This window comes from Salmo salar, chromosome ssa06 (genome assembly GCF_905237065.1).
Source record: "Salmo salar chromosome ssa06, Ssal_v3.1, whole genome shotgun sequence".
NCBI lineage: Eukaryota > Metazoa > Chordata > Actinopteri > Salmoniformes > Salmonidae > Salmo > Salmo salar.
In genome coordinates, this window is record NC_059447.1 from 54,089,399 (window position 1) to 54,116,822 (window position 27,424).

Below are 27,424 nucleotides of genomic sequence, written 5' to 3' on the forward strand. Positions count from 1 at the left end.
AGTACGAACAATGGATCCAATTGGTCACAATGAGTTACCACCGCTCTGATATCCAAAAGTAATTTCCCGGCTGTATGTAATAACACAAAATAATTATGGACTAATAATGTAAGAAATAACACACAAAAAAAATAAAAAATACTTCAAAGGTTGCTTAGGAGCTAGAAGCAGAGCTGCCATATTTGTCAGCACCATTATTTTACCTGGGGAAGAGTTGCAGGGTAGAGAAGAAGAATGTGCTTATTTGAAAGCAATAAAAAAAAAAAATTACATGTAAATGAGTAACTCAGGACGTTTCATTTTTAAAAAGTAGCTCTCATGCTAGAAAAAGGTTGGAGACCACTGCTCTAGGGAAATTCTAAAGGCTGATTGAAGACATTTTTACGGAATAAATGTTTCTTTCCAATGACTGTTTTGCTTTTTGAGTATTGATGTAAATATGTGTATTGATGTGGATACAGGGCTCATCTGTTAGAGACCTTGGTCTCAGCATGACTCCCAGACAAAATAAAGGTATTTTAAAAAAGCACACAAATTACTTTCTCAAATGCTAGAGTTTGGCAGTATACCGTATCCCAGAGTATGATTTTCCAATCATGCATTTTAATACATTTTAAGATTTGTACTTTTTTAAATAAATACCTGCAGTCAATTTGTGCATCAGGTTAATATATATTCCCCAAAACAGCTGTTTGAGCCAGTCCGTGTTTGTTTACAAAGCACAACAAGCAAAACGGGAGCGTCAAGGGGTGAGTCACTCCTGCAGCGCAACTTAAGTGAGGTGATCATTTACACTTGTATGAAATTGACTACTAACGTTATCTTAATAATTATAAGATGTGTAGCTGGTCAACTAAGATGTGTCAAATAAATTCACTCCAGCTGGTTTTTGCAAACTTGCTAACGTTAGCTTGCAAAATCAAGCTTCTTGGTAACAGCAGCAGAGACAATCCCCTCGTGGATTAAGATACATGCTATCTAATATTTGTTTTGTGCTGTAAACTTTGTTTTGAGATACTTGCATTATGTTATGAGCTGGGTTGTCTTAGTACTAAATGTTTGCATGCGCTCATTAGCATTTACCTATGGCAATTCCTCAGTACATGTTAGGATTTTCTTAGCATTCTGTTAACTGATGTTTTCAGGGCATTTTTTTACCTTTGAAAAAACAAATAGAGCCCCTTGTGTGCACTGCGGGTAATTCCATATATCCCTGGATGGCACAGGCACGGCATGAAGGTATGGAAATCTGGATATCACCCAATCCTATTCACACAAATACTCACACACCCAGTGTACACTGCCCGATATACAGCCATCAACATCAAACACTACCGTAGTGCAAAAACATCAGCTACTGTAATGCACAGTCAATATCAGCCCACCACTCAAAGATTCAGGAATGACCTGATGGAGACAAATACCGGGAGCCCAAATCCTGTGGAAGAGGCAATCGGCTGACTGCCAACATAACCCCTTCCCAAAACCCAGCAAGGTGGTCGTCATTGCAGCACGCACACAGATTCAAGGACACTTGGGGGCTATTCTGACACCCCCAACTCCCCCAGTATCCATGGACATGGTCCTCCTTGCATACTACCTAATACAAACACACTAATGTAACATCATTTGTTAGCCTCTGGTCATTATCAATCTGTAGCATTTTTTATAAAATCCATTGTGTGAGTGCCTTGTCTATACTATCAGTATTTTGTTGTAAACATTTTTATAATTGTCTTTGCCGGTTCATTAATCATGTCATTACATAGGTCTAGACTATGTTTTGTTGGCTTTTACCAATTTACCTTTAGTATTCAAATGTTACTGATACATTTATCTGACCGCTATATTTCATACACAACACTATCTCATGTGGCAAACTGTAATGAATCATTTATAGTAGATAGTTACAAAAAAAGATGGTACTGTTTCAAATGGCATATATTACAGTAATTTGGCAACATTAACAAAATGGGTTGTACTGGTTTAAACAGCAATTACTAGAGTAATTTGACAAAATTGGTTAGACAAGGTCTGTCTGTGAAGCCGAATCCTCAGAGTAATTACAACAGGTCCATTACATCCTTTGCCTCCTTGAATCCCATATAGACTCCAGTCGGTAAGAGATTTTTGTGGCGAATGGCACAAACAACACATGAAGGCAAGACTCTTCTGTTCCCTCGTCCCAGTATTTCTCCCTTCAGTGCCCATTCCAACACCAGTCGATACGCAACCAGCCTGTATTGACTGAACAAATTGTTATTCGTGAGTACCTAGATACAAATAATTTTGTAACAAGAAACAATTTGATTCAACAAAAGTCATTAATAGATTACCTTCTTTACATTTTGTTACTGTGTGCTGGGACAAGCAATAATCATGTAACTTACTTGATAGACAGCTGTGTAGTCGGTCCTGCAGGTATGGGCTGCTTCTTCTAGTTTACTTTTGAAACATGGAAGAATGTCTCTATAACTCCAGGATAGATGAGCGCAGAAAAGTCCTTGGGTTTGTTACACAGTCTCTGGGTGGGATGCTTTCTTCAACGTAGATATCAAGCTCCCCAAATCGATGACAGTAACAATCGGCAGTTGCCATGGGTTGACATGCTCCGCAGTTGCACCACCAGTCCCTTAGACCTGGTTCTCGCCACTGCTCCTGGTCTACCGGCTACGCTGACTCAGCCTCTCTCCGTGCTCTGAAACTGCACAAGTTCCTCCTCAGTAAATTCTGTCTTGAATAAATATGGCTCTGAATAAAAAACCTTATCAAATGTTATTATTATTTGCCAATAAGCAAGAAAGATTGCTACTTTAGCTACTAGAGCACGCAACAGCTGACTGACTGCCTTTTGTTAACAAATCCACACCAAGTCTTACAAGAGAGTACAGGCAAAACCCAAAGCTGTCCATAAATTAGGAAATTAATAGAATCTAATTTCTTAGGATTATCAGTAAAAATACTGAATATATAAAATATTGATTACTATGTATAGCTTTGTAAGACTATGAATGACCAACCACCCAGCTTTGGAGTAGTTAGAAGGGCTATTTCCCTGGTTTTGAGAGGAGCTGGCTAGTAGACTTCCAGCAATTGCGCTAAGCTAACAATATGCTACCTTCAACTTCCTTCAAACTATAAGCAGAGACATAAAAATGACATCCATAAGTTTGTCTGACTCTGGGTAAGTAGGAAATTACCCCAAATACCGAAGTATCCCTTTAAAAATTGATCATGGCTTAATACGTGTTCATATGCCATTTCGATACTAGAACATGAAAAATGGTTCGGTAGTTGAATTTGTTACTTTCAGTTCTTATGTAAAATGTGTCTCACGGATCAAGTTTGTATCAGTGCAGCCCATGTCCCCCTTACAGCGCGAGCACACAGTACCAGCTCCACTTAGTCCCTACCGGGAGTCTCGGCTGCATCGTGTTAGCTAACCACTCATTCTGCAGAGAAGTTTGCACACTTGAACAATGAAACACGGCATGTAGAAACGGTTCGCAAAACATACAAAGCACTTCACAATGCAAGAAGATGACGGTTACTTCCAGCGTTGTAGGCTAACTTTTCTTGCTAGCTTACAGCAGAAGCTAACATCAATTCACTACCCTAATAATTTGGCAAACCATGATGTAAAATATGCTAATTGCCACCAAAACTTTATTAATTTACTTAAAAATTGGTCTCTCCCAAAGATGATCTATTGTCTCAGCGAACTGACTGTGTGTAAATAGGGCTCTGACAGCCGCTCCCTCCTGAATTACGTCATTACTTGTTAAAGAGACAGCGCGCATTTTTATAAAATAAGATACTTCTATGCAAATGTTGTTGATCAGTACTAGGGATGACCCCATTTAGTAGAATGGTCGTTTGTTTGGTTGATAGGCTGTTGGTCGACCGAGATTTCTGTAGTCGAGCAGTCGCAATTATTATAAAAAAATTAAAATGGTGCACAAGACACTTGTCTGATTCGCGCTGTCTCATTGGTCTATTCCATTGCGGAGGCCACAGGGATGGCACAGTCCATCACTAAGACGTGATGCTGAAATTGTATATGGTTATATTGTGCAAAACTAATGGCGCAACACTAATAAATCTAATATTATTTTATAACAAATGCACTTCCTCCCGTGTTGGATAAGGTCTCTGTCCGCAGTTCTGAAACAATCTTCAGTGCACCGTAGAATTAGCGCCTTTCCCTATGTTGCCATGTGTATAATAGAAAAGTTAACCGGCATATTGAGAACAACGCGGAGAGGCAGCAGAGGCGAGGAAAAAGCCCTTGATTTAGCCTAATTGTCCTTGATTTAGCCTAAAGATAATTGAGGATAGTGGAAACCAACTTAATTAGGTCAATAGCCTAGCTGTTATCTGTGCCTGGTTTTATAAGTCATCCATATACAGTACAAGTCGAAAGTTTGTACACCTACTCATTCAAGGGTTTTCTTTTATTTTTACATTGTAAAATAATAGCAAAGACATAACTATGAAATTACTACATGATTCCATGTGTTATCAACATTTTAAACAAATTATTCAAAGTAGTCACCCTTTGCCTTGATTACAGCTTTGCATTTACCATATCATATGGAGACAGAAACAAACCATTTACCTTATCATATGCAGACAATTGCAAATGGTTAAATCCTTCTAAAAGAAATTTAAAAAATTGTTACGAATTGAACTTTAATTCAATGAATTAACTCTTCACTTGGGATGATTTCACTGAACAACAAAAGAAAGGGAATATTGAATGATCCCCAATGATCCATCGCATCTCCCAAAAACTTTTTCAACATATATCTGTAAAATGATAGTCTAGAAACTAAAGCTTTGGTTGTCTTCCTTTCAGGCTTCCATGTCTTCTCCCTGGACCTTCTCAATGTCCACCTCTTGGACATCAGGCCTCATCTCCACTGTCACTTTCCAACCTTGTTAAGGATGGCTCGCTGTCAGGCTCAAAAAGCCTCAAATTGCCCGGATGGCAACCAATTTTTCAACCCATGTATTGGTCAGCCTGTTGCGTGCTTTGGTGTGTGTGTGTTCCCAAACAAGGACCAGTTGCGCTCTGAGCCGGCTGATGTTGGTGAGATTTGGAAGATGGAGGCAACAGGGGAAAGAGCCTCAGATCCACAAAGTCCCTTCCACCAGGTGGCTGATGAGATATGTTGGCACGATTGCCATATTGCATCTCCATCCCAAAGCCCTTGCTTGGAAGTGTACTTTGCCAGACTGCCAAGAACGTTGCCCTCATCCAGGCCAAGGTGGCGAGACACGGTGGTGATGACACCATAGGCCTTGTTGATCTCTGCACCAGACAGGATGCTCTTGCCAGCATACTTGGGGTCCAACATGTATGCTGCAGCATGTATAGGCTTCAGGCAGAAGTCTTCACGCTTTTTGATGTATTTCAGAACTGCAGTTTCCTCTGCTTGGAGCAACAGTGAAGTGGGCAGGGCAGTATGGATTTCTTCTCGTAAATCTGCAAGCAGATTCTGAACATCAGACAGGATGGCACTGTCTCCCTCAATCTGTGCAATGGCTACTGCTATAGGTTTCAGGAGTTTCAGGCTGCTTGCAACTCTCTCCCAAAATACATCATCCAGGAGGATTCTCTTGATGGGGCTTTCCATATTGGCAGACTGGGATATGGCCATTTCTTGGAGAGACTCCTTCCCCTCCAGGAGACTGTCAAACATGACAACACCACCCCAACAAGTGTTGCTGGGCAGCTTCAATGTGGTGCTCTTATTCTTCTCACTTTGCGAGGTAGATTGCTATAACTTGATGACCCTTCACATACCTAACTATTTCCTTGGCTCTCTTGTAGAGTGTATCCATTGTTTTCAGTGCCGTGATATCCTTGAGGAGCAGATTCAATGCATGAGCAGCACAGCCAATGGGTGTGATGTGAGGGTAGGACTCCTTCACTTTAGACCAAGCAGCCTTCATGTTCGCAGCATTATCTGTCACCAGTGCAAATACCTTCTGTGGTCCAAGGTCATTGATGACTGCCTTCAGCTCATCTGCAATGTACAGCCTGGTGTGTCTGTTGTCCCTTGTGTCTGTGCTCTTGTAGAATACTGGTTGAGGGGTGGAGATGATGTAGTTACGTACGTACGTGTACATACGTGTACACATACATACATACATACATACATACATACATACATACATACATACATACATACATACATACATACATACATACATACATACATACATACATACATACATACATACATACATACATACATACATACATTTCCATGTTCTGATAAATAGTTAAGCAGTTAGATTAAACAGCTCCTTTGTAAGAGAACGGTTTTAAAATGAGACATGTATGGGAACAGGTTAGCAGGCTCAAGCAAGCTAAAACACACATGGTAACAAAACCTAACTATCAGAAATTGTTAACAAGTTAGAAATGATTTAAAACAAAATTTGCTGTAGGCTACTATTTACTAGTTAACAAAAATGTGGTGTCATAAAATATATTCACCCCACCCAGTATTGTATTAAAAACTTACCAGAAAGCATGTAGTCCTTGGCTCAGACAGTGTAGTAATGTGGGCTAAACAGCATCTCATTAGTGTGCAAGATCTTGAAAATCATCTGCACATGTGATGGAAGAATGCACTGTGCATGCAGAGGGTTGCAATTCCATTGAATTGGGGATAGTTTAACCAAAATATGCCACAAGACCTAGAATTGCGTTGTGTATCACACAAAAAAGGTTCTGTTATAAGCTAACTTTTTTGATGAATTTAAGCAAAATTCCCAGGCTTAACTTCATTCCGGAAATTTACCAGAAAGTTTCCAACCCTAGGTGTGACCACCTTTTGCCTCATGCAGCGGGACACATCTCCTTTGCATAGAGTTGATCAAGCTGTTGTGTCCCGTGGAACGTTGTCCCACTCCTCTTCACTGGCTGTGCAAAGTTTCTGATATTGGCGGGAACTGGAACACGGCGTCATACACGTCGATCCAGAGCATTCCAAACATGCTCAATGGCTAACATGTCTGGTGAGAATGCAGGCCATGGAAGAACTGGTCCTTTTTTTAGCTGCCAGGAATTGTGTACAGATCCTTTCGACGTCGAGCCGTGCATTATCATGCTGAAACATAGGTAGATGGCGGCGGATGAATGGCACGACAATGGGCTTCAAGAACTCTTCACGGTACCTCTGTAAATTAAAATATCCATCGATAAAATGCAATTGTGTTCATTGTTCGTAGCTTATGCCTGGCCATACCATAACCCCACCATGGGGCTTTTCACAATGTTGACATCAAACTGCTCACCCACACGACGCCATACACTGTCTGCGATCTGCCCAGTACAGTTGAAACCGTGATTCATCCTTGTAGAGCCCAATCTCCAAGCATGCAAGTGGCCATCAAAGATGAGCATTTGCCCATTGAATTCGGTTACGACGCCAAGCTGCAGTCAGGTCAAGACCATGGTGAGGACGATGAGCACGCAGATGAGCTTCCCGGAGACGGTTTCTTACAGTTTGTGCAGACATTTTTTGTTGTTGTACAAACCCACAGTTTCACCAGCTGTCTGGGTGGCTAGTCTTAGACCATCCCGCAGGTGAAGAAGCCAGATGTGGAGGTCCTGGGCTGGCATGGTTACACATGGTCTGCGGTTGGGGGGATGGTTGGATGTACTGTAAAATTCTCTAAAACAATGTTGGTAGAGAAATGAACATTCAATGTTCTGATGGACATTCCTGCAGTCAGCATGCCAATTGAACACTCCCTGAAAACTTGAGACATCTGTGGTATTGTGTTATTTGACAAAAAAACTGCACATTTTAAAGTGACCTTTTATTGTCTCCAGCACAAGGTGCACCTGTGTAATGATCATGCTGCTTAAATCAGCTTCGTAATATGCTTATTGATATGCCACACCTGTCAGGTCGATGGATTACCTTGGCAAAGGAGAAATGCTCACTAACAGGGATGTAAACAAATATGTGCACACAATTTGAGAGAAATAAGCTTCTTGTGCATATGGACATTTTCTGTGATCTTTTATTTCAGCTCATGAAATATGGGACCAACACTTTACATTTCTATATTTTTGTTCAGCGTATGTTAAAAGTACTCCAACAGGGCCAGCGTATGCTGAACCAGGCGAATGGGAAAAGAGATGCGGAGGAGCAAAAAACGAGACATGCTTCCACCCGTGACCCAATTTGCTTCACCCAAGATGCACTGCAGGAAATAAACAGTCCCAAAAAGACTACTGAACACACATAAGTGCAGAGTCTCTGGTCCAGTGGACGCTCCCAGGTCTATAAGCACATACCACTCTTTGAGACCAGTGTTAAATCCCGGTCTGTCTAAATCGTGTTAAAAAACACACAGGAGCCTTAATTGGGGGAGAACATTCATGTGCCACCACAGTATCTTACCAGTTCCATACATACAATAAGATGGATCAATATTGTGTTAAAGTCCAGCTACACCCATTTTCCTAGTTTATTTGGTCCAGCTTTATTTTGGTCTGCATTGGGAGTCTGTTGGTCGAGACGTTGGTGTTTTCTAGTTTCACCCCACTCGTTTGAAGTGACCCAGCTTCGAGGGGAAATAACAAGATCCTACGGAAATATGAACTGGACACCTATTGTACCGTCCAGCACAAATATCTCTGCATAACAGGGAGGCGGCCCTAAAGACAAGGTTTACCCATTCAAGGCAAGGGACAATGTAATAAAGAGAAGAAAAATGATTGTCTGTAGCTCTGGGTATTGTTGCACTCCATTGCTCATACGAACCCTAGCAGGAATTCATTTCAGTGAGGGGGTTATAGTCACCCAACCCCCACTCTTGCTGAAATTACTTGTTTGAGGCCATCCTGGGTTATGGATGATAAAACACCCACAACGCCGGGTGACATATCACTTCACAAACAGGGCCTGAGAGGAAGGAAGCAGGCTGGCTCGGTGGCGTGGGTGTGGGAGTGAGTGTTGCCTGGGTAAGGCTGCCTGTTTGCCTGGGGTCATGGAGGGACAGGTTGCAGGAGGGATTGAACCCAGCCACAGCCCCCCAGCCTCTGACTGTCGCCTGGATTGACCCCTCAAATACAACCCGGACATGAGCACTTCCGAGGTCAAATGCCTGATAGAAATTATTAGGAAAGAAAATATGTGCAGTGCGACAACGTCTCAGTCGAGCTGACCGAAACATAAAACAAAAACACTCCCATTACAATGCTGCGTAATGAGTCGCATAAACAGTTCGAAAGGTAGCACGAGATGGTTTAAAAAAGGCCCGGGGTTCGATATCTAACGCTGCACTATGAAGTGGAAAGGAGAAGAAAAAAAAAATATGATATTGCAAGGCAAAAACAAAATGTCACTCTCCTAGAGAAAGAAAAACCGGAAAGGAAATGTTCCAGTAACATCTGATGGCAGCGTGCCTCTGGAGTGCCGGAGAGAGGCCAAGAGGAACGACTTACAGGCCTGAACTACCCCTAGTTATTTCCTTTACATTCTTGCAAAGCTAATAAAATTGGTACATTTTGTGGCTGGAGAAAGTCACATTTGGAGTGCCCCAAAATCATTTCTCTTCTCCTCTAGCACATGCCCTGGTGGAATTTTCCAACCCGATAGGAAAACTGTCTGCAACCCACACCGTGATACAGAACAACTGGTGACTCAGTCTGCAGAAGACATATCAGCAAGAAACACTAGGAGGAAATTGAGTAATGGTGGAGATACAAAGCCTCACACAATAAATCTTTGCAAAGCCCTTGGATGATGGATCTCAAAGATAAAGTGTGAGGGATGCTACACATTTCACTGTAGAAGCTCATTTCTTTAAAATGGTACCAGAGGCATATCATTAAATTTGGCTGGCTCCTCATCCTAAAATCCTATGAAAGCATTTTGAATCTAAAGTGACCCCCCACCCCCCAAAAGAGTGCAATGTGCAAAAGCGAGACAGCTCGCTCAGACCTTATGAAAATGCAATGTCGAGTCCAGACACTATAGCTCCACAGATGAGTAAACAAATGGAGCAGCACAGACATAACAGCAACAGTCCCTTTCTGCTACTGGCTGATGTCAACACCAATGAGGTCACTGCCTGCCAAAAGTAAATGGGACTGGACCACATAGGGGCCGCCAGACAACCCTGATCGCTCCGGTGCAAGCATTCATGAGGCATCGCTAACTGCAGCCCCACAGTCTCTCCCAAAACTGTTCTCACCGATTTGTGGGTTACACCTACCTGCTCATCCCCTCTGCTTCCGCAATAGGGTAATTGCCATATGTTCAGGAGTTGGGATTCACTAAAGGGTGTTATTCAATCAAAAGCGCTGTTTCATCGATTGGACAAAAACATTTTCTTCCCGTACTGTGAGGAAGGTGAATGAACACCCAATTGGGTAACTTTTTGTTTCACACATGTCATTCTCTTGCTGATTATGTAAATTGAAACATGCATTATTGCAGCACAGGCAGACTATTGTTTTGTCTTTCACCAGACATTCACTGTTGCCAGGTTGGATTGAATATGGCCTCATATTAGTAGAATAATAGAGATTGTGGAAACACTCATTTCAATCCAGAGTGAGAAAACATTTTGAATGTGAAACCACCATATTGATAGGAGCGGACACAGAAGCTGACTAGAAAATAAACTGTGTATGTAACACTAACTTAGAGATAAAAGCAGACAAGACAACTACGCTACTGATGTTATCTACCAAACCTGGAAAACTATTCTTCTGCCCAACATCTCTGACCAATATCCTTCTAATCCCCTCCTTCCACCCCCACATCCTATGGCTGATTAACATAGCTCATAACGCCCAGGTAAATGTGACTTCACCACACCTCTAGCAGATCCCTTATGGTGTTTGAGGGGTTTCACGAGTATACTTCCATATCCCCGGCGCCCCGACCCAAGTCTTAATAAAACCACTCCCTTCTAAAAGCAGGAATATCGACTGACTCGGCAGCGGGGTTCTCCTCCCACCAATTACATAAGAGGTCACACCAACGCAAATAAAAATAGCTACAGCGAACGAGTCTGTGAAAAGCTGAGGAGCGCAAGAGGGGAGGTAAGGATGGAGGGATGACATCTTTTTGCTGTACAAACTAAGGTGCTCATTGTCTGAATTAAGGTCCTGAGTTGTCTGGGTTTGTCAGTGTATTTTAATCTAGGATAGCGCTGCAGTGGATAGTCACCGTTTTGCGGGCTCCTGACCAATTCTGTTATTTTGTGTTTTTTTTATGCTGATCTTAACTTTTTTTGTACATAATGTCTCCGCAATCATTTCCTAAGACCGAAAACAGCTTCTGGACATCAGAACAGCGATCGCTATCCTCGATTTGGATGAAAATGTTAACTTCAACGAAGCGGCAGCTCTGGACTTTCTGCTTTCTTGGGACCAGGCCCTAATCACCGGGACTCGAAAGAGGAAGCGGCAGCGAAAGTGTGGCAAGCGAGGTGGCATCCTGACGAGACCATGTCAGCAAGCAAATAGAACAGAGGGCAATGGCGGTCTATTTGTGAACTTTCAGTCACTGGAGAACTCATGCCAAAATCCTTCGAGAGCATTCCTGTTTTGAATTCTGAAGTGACCCCCACCCCCCCCCCAAAATATCATGATCAGCTCCTTTATTTTACTGACACTGAGTGAGAGGTTGTTGTCCTGGCACCACACTGCCAGGTCTGACCTTATCATCATCGGTGATCAGTCCTACCACCATTGTGTCGTCAGCAAACTTAATGAAGTCATGCACGGCCACACAGTCGTCGGTGAACAGGGAACAGGAGGGGGCTGAGGGGCCCCCTTGGCGGATGTGTTGTTGCCTACCCTTACCGCCTGGGGGCGGCCTGTCAGGAAGTCCCGGATCCAGTTGCAGAGGGAGGTGTTCAGTCCCAGACTCCTGAACTTGAAGGGGACTATGGTGTTGAATGCTGAGCCGTAGTCAATGAACAGCATTCTTACATGGGTATTCCTTTTGTCCAGGTGGGTGAGGGCAGCAGCAAAGATTCCACCCAAGCCTTTGCACGAGCCAAATTGCTCACAGCTCCCGGGGAGGAGACAATGCCTGTCACCTGCAAGCGACGAGTTTTTAGGAAGCGTGTTAAGCTTGTGAAAGTGGCAAAGATTTGTGTCGACTGAAATCCAACTGATTCCATTGTGTGAAAACGCACACTAGAGGGTTGCATTCCCGTGGGATGCCCTCAGGACCTGTAGATTCTATGACTGCGGCACGGTTTGCATTTTTCATGTCGCAGGCGAGAGGTCAGAGATTATTTGGAAATGGTCGTCTTTCTGCTTTGTATGCGTTAGCCTACCTATTGTATTAACCTTTTCACACTGACATTTGCGCAGTCTTACACGAACTGGCACATTATTGGGCTGGCGTTCGCATTGCCTTCATTGTTGTTGTTCTCCTTACAAATAAACTTTGGACATGTATGGGTTCCTATCAAAGTGCCTTAAAACCCAGAGAATCAATATTTTATCTGTATACATGCATACATACATAAACTCAGCAACAACAAAAAAAGTCCTCTCACTGTCAACTGCGTTTATTTTCATGAAACTTAACATGTGTAAATATTTGTGTGAACATAACAAGATTCAACAGACAAACTGAACAAGTTCCACAGACATGTGACTAACAGAAATTGAATAATGTGTCCCTGAACAAATCAAAAGTAACAGTCAGTATCTGGTGTGGCCACCAACTGTATTAAGTACTGCAGTGGATCTCCTCCTCATGGACTGCACCAGATTAGCCAGGTCTTGCTGTGAGATGTTAACCCACTCTTCCACCAACGCACCTGCAAGTTCCTGGACATTTCTGGGGGAATTGAGATCCGGGCTCTTCGCTGGCCATGGCAGAACACTGGCATTCCTGTCCTGCAGGATTTCACGCACAGAACGAGCAGTACGGCTGGTGGCATTGTCATGCTGGAGGGTCATGTCAGGATGAGCATGCAGGAAGGGTACCACATGAGGGAGGAGGATGTCTTCCCTGTAACGCACAGCGTTGAGATTGCCTGCAATGACAACAAGCTCAGTCCGATGATGCTGTGACAGACCGCCCCAGAACATGACGGACCCTCTACCTCCAAATCGATCCCGCTCCAGTGTACAGGCCTCGGTGTAACGCTCATTCCTTCGACGATAAACACGAATCTGACCATCACCCCTGGTGAGACAAAACCGCAACTCGTCAGTGAAGAGCACTTTTTGCCAGTCCTGTCTGGTCCAGCGATGGTGGGTTTGTGCCCATAGGCGACGTTGTTGCCGGTGCTGTCTGGTGAAGAACTGCCTTACAACAGGCCTACAAGCCCTCAGTCCAGCCTCTCTCAGCCTATTGCGGAAAGTCTGAGCACTGATGGGGAGATCGTGCGTTCCTGGTGTAACTCGGGCAGTTGTTGTTGCCATCCTGTACCTGTCCCGCAGGTGTGATTCTCGGATGTACCGATCCTGTGCAGGTGTTGTTACACTTGGTCTGCCACTGTGAGGATGATCAGCTGTCTGTCCTGTCTCCCTGTAGCGCTGTCTTAGGCGTCTCACAGTACGGACATTGCAATTTATTGCGCTGGCCACATCTGCAGTCCTCATGCCTCCTTGCAGCATGCCTAAGGCATGTTCACGCAGATGAGCAGGGACCCTGGGCATATTTCTTTTGGTGTTTTTCAGAGTCAGTAGAAAGGCCTCTTTAGTGTCCTAAGTTTTCATAACTGTGACCTTAATTGCCTACTGTCTAATGCTGTTAGTGTCTTAACGACCGTTCCACAGGTGCATATTCCTAAATTATTTATGGTTCATTGAACAAGTATGGGAAACAGTGTTTAACTTCATTAGCATACTGGTTTTTGTCCGAAATTTCGGATGACTGACGTGCCCAAAGTAAACTGCCTGTTACTCAGGCCCAGAAGCTAGAATATGCATATACTTGGTAGCATTGGATAGAAAACACTGAATTTTCTAAAACTGTTTAAAAAACAATTCTGCGAGTACAACAGAACTGATATGGCAGGCGAAAACCCGAGAAGGTCACAGGCCATTTCAGTGCTTGCGTATTGGAAATACAAATAGATAGGACCCATATTGCAGTTCCTATGGCTTCCACTAGATGTCAAAAGTCTTTAGAAAGGGTTTCAGGCTTGTTTTTTGAAAAATTAACAAGTAGTTGGAAGAACTACAAGGTGTTTCTCAGAAAAAAGTGGTCTTGTTGGCGAGTGAATGAACATGAACATACTATTCTCCGTCTTAAATATTATCGTTTTTTTATAGATTAGAGTACCTGAGGATTAATTAGAAACATCGTTTGACTTGTTTGGATGAACTTTACTGGTAACTTTTTGGATTTGTTTGTATGCATGTTGAAAGAGTGGATCAATGAGATCATTGGCGCCAACTAAACAGACTTTTTTGGATATAAAGGACTTTATCGAACAAAACAACCATTCATTGTATAGCTGGGACCCTTGGGATTGCAAACAGAGGAAGATCTTCAAAAGGTAAGTGATTTATTTAATCACCATTTGTGATTTTGTGACGCCTGTGCTGGTAGAAAAAGTATTTTGGTGTGGGGCGCTGTCCTCAGATAATCGCATGGTACGCTTTCACCGTAAAACCTTTTTGAAATCTGACAATGCGGTTGGTTTAACAAGAAGTTAAGCTTTTAAATGATGTATGACACTTGTATTTTCATGAATATTTAATATTACGATTTTTGTATTTTGAATTCCGCTCTCTGCAATTTCACCGGATGTTGTCGTAGGTGTCCCGCTAGCGGTTCATGCGCCAAAAAAGAGGTTATTTAACCCTTTACAATGATCTGTGAAGTTATTCGGATTTTTACGAATTATCTTTGTAAGACAGGGTCCTGAAAAAGGGATGTTTCTTTTTTTGCTGAGTTTACATACGGGAAAAAAAAGCCAGTTCAAAAAACCATTGGGAATTGTGTTCCCGCAGGACAAAATGCAAAACTTGTGTTTCTTTCAAGACATTACAATGAACACTTATCTCCAAGGGCCCTGGCTCCTATACCATCCCTGTCACGATGCCCTGAGCGGAGATGTGGAGGAGGGTGTGACATGAGACTGATAGTGCACCGAGGAGGCAGTAACAGATTGGTAAGGCTTAGCATGGTACATTGCCAGTCTGACTGCAGGCTGCCAGCAAAACTGCGTGGAGCCGTGGCAGCTATCTAGTTGGCACCGTTCCCTGAAGGACACTTGTGCATTATAGACGGAGCCTACTCCGGCTCCGATCCTCATGGAAGGAACGGGACAGCATGGTGTCCCCTCAGCTACCTTTGCATATGGAGGTTTGTCCATTTCGAGTGAGTGATTGGTGTATTGGGCAGAGGCTCTCTGGCTACTGTTAGCTACGGTTTGTGTTTAAGACCACTTCATCACTCAGACTGCTGGCTTGCTTCTGAAGCTAAGCAGGGTTGGTCCTGGTCAGTCCCTGGATGGGAGACCAGATGCAGCTGGAAGTGGTGTTGGAGGGCCAGTAGGAGGCTGTCAATTGGCCAATGAATGGAAAACTAACTGAATCGATAGCCTGTGCTGGCTAATTATAGGGGTTGGTGGGGTGGATGAACATCATCAGTCTCACACTGGCCTCAATGTGACAGTCTGATCTGTATAGCTGCAAGGAAAGGCGACAGGACAGGGCAGCAGCCGCAGTCTGGTAAAGAGCCACCCAAGGGCACCATAGCAAGGTCTACTACAGTTCCAAGCGGATCTCAGAAAATAGATATACTTTTCTATTTGTATATATATGATATTACCAGTTGACACAGGTCCTAATATTGGTTTAGGGTTACTCTGCCACAAAACATTGGGGGGAAAAAAGTTCTGATGTCCAAGTTAAATAAATGTCCAGAAAGACACACCTCATTTGTTGCCTTTAACTCTTTTGTGGGCCAGCAGGTGTGTTTTAGCATCATCTCATTCCAGTTTCATCAGAGCATAATTATAAAATGGGCCTTGAGGAGGGAATTTGGGTACTGTGTGCACTAGGCCCTCCAACCATCCAATGGGTCAATGGCCCCACTTCCCTTCCCTTTCCCCACTACAGCCCAAACCCCAGCCCCTTCTCCTTGGAAAGTTGTTGCTTCTCTTTCCATGTTGGCAGGGCCAACCCTCTTCTTTCGCCAGCCACCCATTTGGATTTCTCCTCCGAGGCTATTATTAGCAGCCTCTGAAATTCAAGTCTACCGAGGGTTCCTCTAACAGCCACCACTTTACCCCCTACCTCCCATCATGCAGTGGGGCACAACGACAGACCTTTAAGGGGGTAGGGACTCTGCACCTCAGCTCAAACTAATGCAGAGTCCTCTGTGAAGTTAGTAACACACTCTGAAATGAAGCTAGTTATGTCACCAAGACACGTACTGTGGTGTGTAGCACCCACTATGACAAGGTGTCAAGAACTCATAGGGAATCAGATGAATTAGCTATAATTGTGCGTTTCGCTACAAAAATTGTTTCAATGGCTACTCGATGAAGGGAAGTCCCATACAGTCACAGGGCACCTCCATCAATATAGAAACAAGACTCATTTTATAATACATAATGGATATAGGGCATAAAAAAAGTGTTTTACTAATGCTTTTCACTGCATACAGCTTTCAAAGTGGGAATATTACATGCAGGCCTAATGATATCCCCATCATCCACAACCAGAGAATGCACTAATGTGGAAATAACGTTGGAGAAGGATGTGTACATTTCAATAGGGAGACAAGACAGGTTTTTCCTTTTACCTTTTGAAGACTGGTAGGATTCAGTTGTGTCTTGTCAATTATTTTAATGGCAACCTATCAAGAAAGAGTAAAGGAAAACAATCAATCCTGTAGCAGCCACTCCTAAAGAATTGGCAAGCCTGTAAACGGGCCACCAATGACAAACATGTTTCTCAGAATGCATAGTTGCAATTTTAGAGTGTGTAAAGCATTGCCTCTAGGAGAACTGCGAGGGCTGGAGGGGGTCTCTATACAATTTGCTTCAGTTCGTCTAGTTTGTTAAGTTTAAGTTTAATTTACAGCATTGAAAGCACAGTATATCTAGTTCAATTTCCCTATTACTCTCAGGCCATTAACTTGCATTTTGTTTGTTTCACCAATGAACAAAATGCAATTACATTGACTATTGTTATGATTAGTGCAGTGCGTTGCCCCTTGACTTTTCAGGTACAGGAAGGGTGAGGTGGCCGGTATTAGCTAAGCCCACAAACGAACTTTGTGAAAATAACTTCCTCCATAAAGTACAAACAATTCTACTTTACTGTATTATATTCTAGCCAAACAAATTAGATAATGCACAATCAAACATGGCAGGTGCCTCCGGAGTCTGATGGGGTCTCACCTCTCTGCCCGTGAGGATGTGGCGTGCCAGCTTGACCTTGGCGAAGTTTCCCTTGCCGATGGTTTTGAGCAGCCGATAGTTTCCGATGTGCGGCTGCTCATCGGCACACGAGGCAATAGAGTTCCGGCAGCGGGAGCCCGAGCGGCTGGGTCGCGTGGTAACCTCATTGCGCCCATCAGCGTGTGAGGTGTGCTGTGGACAGAAGATAAGTCTCGTGTCAAAGGGGGGAGGGGACATTGATCTTGCACAGACAGGCAGCAGCAAGGCAGCTTAGAACTTGACACAATCAAAAGCCAAAGCTAGAAAAGGTAAAATGTTCCTTGCCTAGAGGGCATTGATCAGAGCTGAACTTATCAATAGACATTCAAACAATCACTATGGGTAGAGCCGTAGTTCAGTGGTAACACTTCCCGGCACGTGTCACATCTGGGTCGTTTCATGTCATTTCAGCAAGCAATGACACCCACCATCTCAGATTGTTTTGACATAGATTCTGTAGTTCGAAACTGATAACATAAGCATTACAGAAACATTACTTTGTTTAAATATAATTTGATCTCAAATTGGCCACTTTAATTGATAGGATTCATATTATACTTAATTATAGTACCTGACGTCTGATTTGGACTAAACTTTTTTCTAACAATGAACAAGACATGAGGAATCCAAAGATGTGGTCAAAAGCCATCCATGGACCCCATTCCCCCACCCCAACAACGAGTATTTAATCATACATGTTTGACAAGTAGCATGTAGCTGCGTCTCAGAGTACTGTTTCTTCTTCTTCTGATGTAATGTATTCTTAGAAAAACAAATCAGTTGCTGGAATTGTAACGCCATGGTCATTTCATGCGTAACAGTTGAAAAGAACAGAGAAAAGTCTAAGTTGGATCTGTTTGAACTGACCTATGACAGAAAAGACAAAGGACTTTGCAGCAGCACGGTGTGTTCACAGAGGGTCCAACGTTCGTGCTGCGTGGGGATTTTTTTCCCCCCTGATTGAAATGGTTGGGTTTATGTACCATCTTACATACTGATATTACCAGGTTCTGACCACTAGATGGTAAGGTTCTTGCTGTTAGGTGATAATTATTTAACTTGTTAAATTCGGAGCGGTTGTTTTGGGCCTGGTACCGGGTTTGCGGAGCTTAAGTATCCACGCCGTCAATGTCGGTCAGAAAATAGAAAGTGACATCCTTCGTATGCTACAGAACTTATCTTTTTGGAAATTGCGCTCAAATCTTACTGCTAGCGAAGTCATGAGAATGCTCCCACCACCCGACAGGTCATAAATCATGCGCTATGGTCATATTCATAGAGTATACAATGTAGATGGTTTTTTTCCCTCCTGTTGACATATCACCATTGGTAAGGATTGCAAAGGATACAAACATACAGGCATTAGCATGAGTTGACATAAGGATAAGAAAGTACTGGTGAGTAAATCATATCAGCACTGCCTGGTAATGAGGGTAGAGATTGCTAAATGTTTGAACAACGTTGAAAAGCCATTAGTATTAAAGAATGAGCAAAGCAGTCGAGTGAGCATGTGGCTGCACGCACACAAACTTGACATTGAGAAACCTTCCCACGGTATAATACCTCATCTAGAGAAACATTCCCACATTGTAATAACTCATCTAGAATAGACTTATTTCAGAAAACAGACCTTGAACAGACTCAAAATAGCACGGCAAGCCGTACCGAAGCGCCAAGTCTAGGTCCAAAAGGTTTCTTAACAGCTTCTGTTAACAGCTAATCAAAATGGCTACCCGGACTATGTGCATTGTCCCCCCATTTTTACGCTGCTGCTACTCTCTGTTTATTATCCATGCATAGTCACTTTACCTCTACGTACATGTACAAATTACCTCAACTAACCTGTGCCCCCGCACATTGACTCTTTACCAGTACCCGCTGTATTTAGCATCGCTACTGATATTTTATTGTTGTTCCATAATTATTATGTTATTTTTATATTGTGCTTATTTCTTTTTTACTTCAGTTTCAGTAAATACTTTAACACATTTTTCTTAATTGCATTGTTGGTTAAGGGCTGGTAAGTAAGCATTCCACTGCAACATCTACACGTGTTGTATTCGGCACATTTGACAAATACAATTTGATATAGCTTAAGAGCCAATGTCTTTAAGGGACGTTTTCATATTGAAATTGATTGTATAGATTTCTTAGCGATGAGGGGGGAAGAAAGAAAAAAATAACTTTAAGTAAAAGGCATGTTTAGATGTGGATACCCATACATCACCCAACAACATTCTCAGAATCAATTCAATTTTTACAGCAATCAATCCAGGTATACAATGTCTTGCAGTGAGTTATCTTCACATAAGTTCGATGTCAATCCATTTATTGACTGACTGTCTAACTAACCAACCAACCGTGTGCAGTATGGCATTGCTATCAACTGATGAGATCCCCATCCAAAGATGTAGATTGACCTTGACTGAGATGAGTTTTGTCTTGGAGGCAGAACTGAGCAGTGTCCCATAGATAGGCAACAAATATGAGATTGAGCCTCACCATGGTGTTTTCCTCTACTCTGAAAGCCCTACTCACAGTTGAATTGTCAACTAGTACAGCGTGTATAACTTTGGAATGGGTTAATAGTGCCTATAGAAAGTCTACACCTCATTTGGATTAAATGTGGGATTTTTTTGTCAACAATCTACATAAAATACTCAGTCAAAGAGGAATAAATAATTGTATTTTGGGGGGATTCATACCTTGATTGGATAAGTATTTTACCCCAGAGTCAATACATGTTAGAAAACACCTTTGGCAGCAATTACAGCTGTGAGCTTTCTTGGGTAAGTCTCATAAGAGCTTTGCACACCTGTATTGTGCAATATTTGCCCATTATTCAAGCTCTGTCAAGGTGTTGGGATAATGGCTGAACCTCAATTTTGAAGTCCTACAATAGATTTTCAAGCAGATTTAAGTAGAAACTGTAACTTGGCCACTCAGGAACATTCACTGTCTTCTTGGTAAGCAACTCCAGTGTAGATTTGGCTTTGTGTTGATGGAAATGCAGGAAATAATTGTTGGTTGAATTGAACAGTTTAAAACAATCAGATTGGACAAATTCCCTTTGAAATCACTTAGAATGTACAATCGTGGCCAAAAGTTTTGAGAACGACACAAATATTAATTTTCAAAGTCTGCTGCCTCAGTTTGTATGATGGCAATTTGCATAAACTCCAGAATGTTATGAAGAGTGCAATTAATTGCAATTCATCTGAGCAAAGTCCCACTTTGCCATGCAAATGAACTGAATCCCCCCCAATAAACATTTCCACTGCATTTCAGCCCTGCCACAAAAGGACCAGCTGACATCATGTCAGTGATTATCTCATTAACACAGGTGTGAGTGTTGACAAGGACAAGGCTGGAGATCACTCTGTCATACTGATTGAGTTTGAATAACAGACTGGAAGCTTCAAAAAGGAGGGTGGTGCTTGGAATCATTGTTCTTCCTCTGTCAATCATGGTTACCTGCAAGGAAACACGTGCCGTCATCACTGCTTTGCACAAAAAGGGCTTCACAAGCAAGGATATTGCTGCCAGTAAGATTGCACCTAAATCAACCATTTATCGGATCATCAACAACTTCAAGGAGAGCGGTTCAATTGTTGTGAAGGGCACCCAAGAAGGTCCAGCAAGCGCTAGGACCGTCTCCTAAAGTTGATTGAGCTGCGGGATCGGTGCACCACCAGTACAGAGCTTGCTCAGGAATGGCAGCAGGCAGGTGTGAGTGCATCTGCACGCACAGTGAGGCGAAGACTTTTGGATGATGGCCTGGCGTCAAGAAGGGCAGAAAAGAAGCCACTTCTCTCCAGGAAAAACATCAGGGACAGACTGATATTCTGCAAAAGTTACAGGGATTGGACTGCTGAGGACTGGGGTAAAGTCAATTTCTCTGATGAATCCCCTTTCTGATTGTTTGGGGTCTCCGGAAAAAAGCTTGTCCTGAGAAGACAAGGTGAGCGCTACCATCAGTCCTGTGTCATGCCAACAGTAAAGCATCCTGACATCATTCATGTGTGGGGTTGCTTCTCAGCCAAGGGAGTGGGCTCACTCACAATTTTGCCTAAGAACACAGCCATGAATAAAGAATGGTACCAACACATCCTCCGAGAGCAACTTCTCCCAACCATCCAGGAACAGTTTGGTGACGACCAATGCCTTTTTCAGCATGATGGAGCACCTTGCCATAAGGCAAAAGTGATAACTAAGTGGTTCGGGGAACAAAACATCGATATTTTGGGTCCATGGCCAGGGAACTTCCCAGACTTTAATCCCATTGAGAACTTGTGGCCAATCCTCAAGAGGCGGGTGGACAAACAAAAACCCACAATCTGACAAACTCCAAGCATTGATTATGCAAGAATGGGCTGCCATCAGTCAGGATATGGCCCAGAAGTTAATTGACAGCATGCCAGGGCGGATTGCAGAGGTCTTGAAAAATAAGGGTCAACACTGCAAATATTGACTCTCTGCATCAACTTCATGTAATTTTCAATAAAAGCCTTTGACGCTTATGAAATGCTTGTAATTATATTTCAGTATTCCATAGTAACATCTGACAAAAATATCTAAAGACATTGAAGCAGCAAACTTTGTGAAAATGTATATTTGGAAAAAGGAAACCGCACACTGCTCTTGATAGTATCACTGATATTTAATAAGCTTACGTATCGGCCTAACGGCCTTCGTCAGAGCTTTTTCAGTGTGCAGTTTCCTTTTTTCTTCATCCTGTTTCAACTGTTGCCATGCACCTGTAATAAGATTGCTCAGATGTGCGAGTGCCTTTTGAATTTTGTATTATTCAAAAACATAAAATACCGTAAAAAATGTGAAACAGTGATATTTTGGCCATATTGCCCAGCCCTAGTTTCCTTCATGTCATGCAGCTCAATTCAAAAGGACAACTGCATCCTTGATGTTTCTGGGTGGTTTAATACAGTGCATTCAGAAAGTATTCAGACCTCTTGATTTTTACACATTGTTACATTACAGCCTTACTCTAAAATTGTTCATTCAGTATTGTTGTAATTGTCATACATACACATATATACATACACATATATATAGTTGAAGTTGGAAGTTTACATACACCTTAGCCAAATACATTTAATCTCATTTTTTCACATTTCCTGATATTTAATCCTAGTAAAGATTCCCTGTTTTAGGTCAGTTAGGATCACCACTTTTTACACCACTGGAATGTAAGAATAATAGTAGAGAATAATTTATTTAAGCTTTTATTTATTTCATCACATTCCCAGTGGGTCAGAAGTTTACATACACTCAATTACTATTTGGTAGAATTGCCTTTAAATTATTTAACTTGGGTCAAGCGTTTCGGGTAGCCTTCCACATGCTTCCCACAATAAGTTGGGTGAATTTTGGCCCATTCCTCCTGACAGAGCTGGTGTAACTGAGTCAGGTTTCTAGGCCTCCTTGCTCGCACACACTTTTTCAGTTCTGCCCACAAATTCTTTGGGAATGAGGTCAGGGCTTTGGTCACAGCCACTCCAATACCTTGACTTTGTTGTGGAAAAATGGCTTAAGGAAAACTTTGGAAGTATACTTGGGGTCATTGTCCATTTGAAATAATCTGTCTGTAAACAATTGTTGGAAAAATGACTTGTGTCCTGCACAAAGTAGATGTCCTAACTGACTTGCCAAAATTATAGTTTGTTAACAAGAAATTTGCGGAGTGGTTGAAAAACGAGTTTTAATGACTCCAACCTAAGTGTATGTAAACTTCCGACTTGAACTGTAGAGATATATATAAATAAAAATGCTGATTAATCGGTATCGGCTATTTTTGGTCCTCCAATAAATCGGTATCGGTGTTGGTCAATCTCTAGCTGTGACGCAGGTCCTCTTGGGCACTGCTGTCCTTTCCTGCCCAGCATGTCAGATGGGCCAACCAAAACCAAGCACCTTTCTCAATCTCAACCCTCTCAACAGTGAATGGGGTCTTGCAGGGTAAAAATATACCCTCATATTTATGTAACTAAACATTGTATTAACATGTGGTTACATGGGAAATGTCATTTTGTTTGGTGACAGACTTCCAATGAACAGGGGTCAACTTAAAGCATTAAGAAATATCCTGCTGCGTTTTGTAAATGCAGATCTAAAAATGCTTCGTATTGTCATTTCTGCTCCGCATCAAACTAATGTTGTGCTTCAGTTGCTCTTCTCGACTGGGATGTCGAACGGGAATTCTATTAGCAGACCGTCTCTGACGTGTAGCTACTTTTCTCTGGTAAAACGCAAGATTAACTTTAAACAAAACATTTGGAAATGTAGCTGACTACATTCTTTCTATAATAAACATTAGAAATATTATGGCCATGCATCGTTTTTGGCTAAAAATACCTTGCTATTTCATTGTAAGCTCATTTACTTGTGTGGCTAGCCAGCCAAATAGCGTTGCACTTTTTTGTCATCTGATGAAAATGAAGATATTTTCTGCCGAATGTGTTGCACTAATGTATCTTCTGTGAAGGAAAACTATAGTTGCATGCCCCTGATCACTTTTTTAAGCAAAACAATTGTAAACTTCCAATACAAAATGCAAAAAAAAAAAGCAGGTCTGCTTTTTGAAAATGCAGATTTCTGAACTCTAACGCGACCACTGATTAGTTTAAATGCATTGGTACCAGTAGCTAGGTTTCCATCCAATTGGCGAAAGATTTTCATGCAAATATTGTAAAATCAGCATAAAAAAAAAAATGTATTGCATTTTCACTCCAGAGGTGTTTCCATCCAACTGACGTTTTAAGCAGATAAAATGGTTTGCATGATGACAGTGCTTCTACTGAGTTTTCAACTCTACAGATTGGTTTTGTCACAAAAACTGTTGGGATAAATATCATTACTTGCCCGATCTGGTTTTGGCGCATGCGCAAGACAACAGTTCAAGACAACAGTTCACTGATAAAGTGGACAGGGTATGTTATTTGATGAGATTATGGATATAAAATGTTTAAAAATATATTAAATGACAGTCAAGCACCGATCCTTATGTCACCAGCATCATTCAAATGACAGCCTACCCTCAATATGTATTGGAAATTTGCATGAAGCTCATCACCGTGCATATCACTCATTTCATAACATTTACATTACATTTACGTCATTTAGCAGACGCTCTTATCCAGAGCGACTTACAAATTGGTGCATTCACCTTATGATATCCACTGGTCATTAGCAGCGTATACATAGTCCCAATTTTAGCTTCAAGACGCCGGCAATTTGAAAAAACGTTAAAGTAGTTTGGGCATCTACTTTGTGTGGCTCAGTTGGTAGAGCATGGTGTTTGCAACGCCAGGATTGTGGGTTCGATTCCCACGAGGGGCCAGTAGGAAAAAAAAAAGTAATAATAATGTATGAAATGAATGTATTCACTACTGTAAGTCGCTCTGGATGTAAAAGAGGTGGGGTTTCGGGTGTCTCCGGAAGGAGGTGATTGACTCCGCTGTCCTGGCCTCGTGAGGGAGCTTGCTCCACCATTGGGGTGCCAGAGCAGCGTAAAGTTTTGACTGGGCTGAGCGGGAACTGTGCTTCCGCAGAGGTAGGGAGGCGAGCAGGCCAGAGGTGGATGAACTCAGTGCCTGTATTGTGGTTATTACATCTGCCCAGGGGCGGAAATCCCGGGGGGGACACGACCCCCCCCATCCTGGGAAAAATATGATTTGTCCCCCCCAATATATCACTGAAACATAACTATGTAATTTAAATAATATTAATAATACGCAATGAAAGCAATTGTGCTGATTATAGACACTTAATAGCGCGTTTTTAAGTTTCAAAAGATTGCGACCCCCCCACCCTTTGCCTCACAATGGTTTGATCCACTGCCAGTTCCTTAGTTGGCAAGGTAACAGAGGGGTCGTGTCTACTGTCTGAAAGGCACTCAATGAACGTAACTGACGTGAGGTTAATCCAGTCAATCGCGCACACACACTAGCTGAATATGCAGAGCTAGCGCGCAAATATTAACTATTAAGCTGGCTAGTACCTATTCCATTTATGTGGCCTCGTCAAAGATGGAATCTTTGCTATCGTCAATTTATTTCAAGATCAGCATGCAGATGATGTAAATTAGTGCTTCAAAGTCCCTGTGATAAGGTTAGCGATAAACTGAAGTCCAAACTGAACAGAACTACACTCTCTTCTACCATTGTCTTAAATATATTTAATGGTCTCGGTACAAAAGCTAAATTGTCGCAAGGGAACTTTTATTTATTTATTTTATTTCACCCGGGTAGCAAAGATTATAGCAAACACCACTGAAACAGAATTGGTGCTCGCTAGCTTTGCAAATTCAGCCATTGTTGGAAGCCAGCCAATATGAAACAAACTATTACAATTACAAAAGGTTGCAGCATATGTTGTGTAAATGGTGAACTCATACAGCTGTCAACTCTTGTCATTTTAATCTGTTTCACATTTGCTAGCTACCTTTTAGATCGAAGTCCAAATAGAATGATAAAAGATAAGATGATAGAAGCCCATCTCCTACTGTAAATAACCTACACACGTGTGTGTGTGTGTGTGTGTGTGTGTGTGTGTGTGTGTGTGTGTGTATAGCCAGCCAGCCAGGTAGAAAAATGGCAGAAAAATAAAAGACGGACATCAGAGTATTTTTCAGTACACCAAAACGCAAAGTAAGAACCCTAGTAGCCTAATATCTCAAAGACTAGTTGATAAAATGTTCATAAGAAAGAAATGAAATTCTAATGGAAATGTTTCACAATGATGTCATTAGGCAGAGCAGGCAACAGATGGCACACAGACAGCAGAGTTGGGGACAGATATGCAGGGACAGACTGGCAGAGACAGGGAGTCTCAGGTAAGTTTGTTGAGTCTTTGTTTGGCAACATTATGAAAGGTTCTCAATTTTTTTGACTTGTAAAATAGGAACATAATTGGAAAATGCCATGGATACCCCCACTCTCAACTTAAACTGGTGACTGAACTAAGATTTGTTAAAGGCAATGGTATTGCTGTTGTGATTAGTTGTGTAGTTTTGGGTACCGGTAGTTAGGAGTACGGCAAACACCTTATTTCTTTGGTTCCTCAATATACATTTATCATATTACAATGTAGGATGTGTGTTACAGCACTACTTTTGGTGTCCCCCTCAGGAATTGCTCTTGAGAAAATGTCATGTAATTGTCCCCTCCAAAGTTGATATCAGATTTTCGCCCCTGCATCTGCCTATAAACTCTGCATACTTTTTTTATGCATTAGGTCATTCACCTGCATGAAATAGTTGGATGGAAACCGGTTTACTCTTGAATGAGAAATCATAACCATGTCCCATCATAAGATGACGCCAAACGCTTCACTTCAGTCTCAGTCTATATTTAAATTACACACACACAAAGAGCATCGTTGTAACATTGTGGCAACATTGACACACTGCTGGGATGTTTCCGCGATGCTGTGAAAACAACCCCTTAGTTTGTGGTTTCTCCTTTTCAGTCAGAACACTTTCTATTTGTCTATGACCCAAGTGTTTTATAAGACACAGTGACTGTTCAAAAAACTGAAACAAAACATTTCATGGAGGGGTAATAGTTTTGCAACTTGTGTGCCTACAACTACTGTATTGAACTCGTTTTACCCCCCTCACAGATTTTTTTAACCTTTATTTTACTAGGGTAAGAACAAATTCTTATTTACAATGACGACCTAGAAACAGCGGAAGTCGGGGATTCGAACTTGCAACCTTTCGGTTAGTAGTCCAACGCTCTAACCACTAGGCTACGCCGCCCATCTTAAATGCTAATGACAACAGCAACAAAGTAGCTTACCCTCTATCGGGGTTTCTGTTAGGAAAATGTGGTGCCGAACATTTGACCGGTTTAATTTACCGGAGATTTGAAAAATTCACCAGACACAAATGCATTGCGTGCGAAACTTGATTAGGGGGTCCACCCGCAGTGCTCAGAAGGACTGAAAATCACATTTAGATTATGGTAATTCATCTTAACAGAACATGCAAGTC

General features: G+C 42.1%; 1 protein-coding gene and 1 long non-coding RNA gene across 8 annotated transcripts in view; both read right to left on the reverse strand.

Moving 5' to 3' along the window:
* Nucleotides 1-27,424, reverse strand: part of LOC106607643 (MAP/microtubule affinity-regulating kinase 3) — a 218,468-nt gene that overhangs the window by 182,209 nt on the left and 8,835 nt on the right. For all 7 annotated transcript variants that reach the window (XR_006770269.1, XM_014204792.2, XM_014204795.2 and 4 more), the window contains exons 2-3: nucleotides 17,374-17,565; nucleotides 16,773-16,826 (exon numbers count right to left, since the gene is read on the reverse strand). Coding sequence is in view for 6 of the 7 variants with exons in the window: in XM_014204792.2 (XP_014060267.1) it covers nucleotides 16,773-16,826; nucleotides 17,374-17,565 (246 nt within the window). In the remaining variant the exon portion in view is untranslated. The remainder of the gene's footprint in view (nucleotides 1-16,772; nucleotides 16,827-17,373; nucleotides 17,566-27,424) is intronic.
* Nucleotides 1,879-6,147, reverse strand: LOC123743463 (uncharacterized). The gene is made up of 2 exons (XR_006770270.1): nucleotides 2,391-6,147; nucleotides 1,879-2,247 (listed from the first exon to the last, which is right to left on the reverse strand). It is a non-coding gene; the product is annotated as an uncharacterized lncRNA (long non-coding RNA).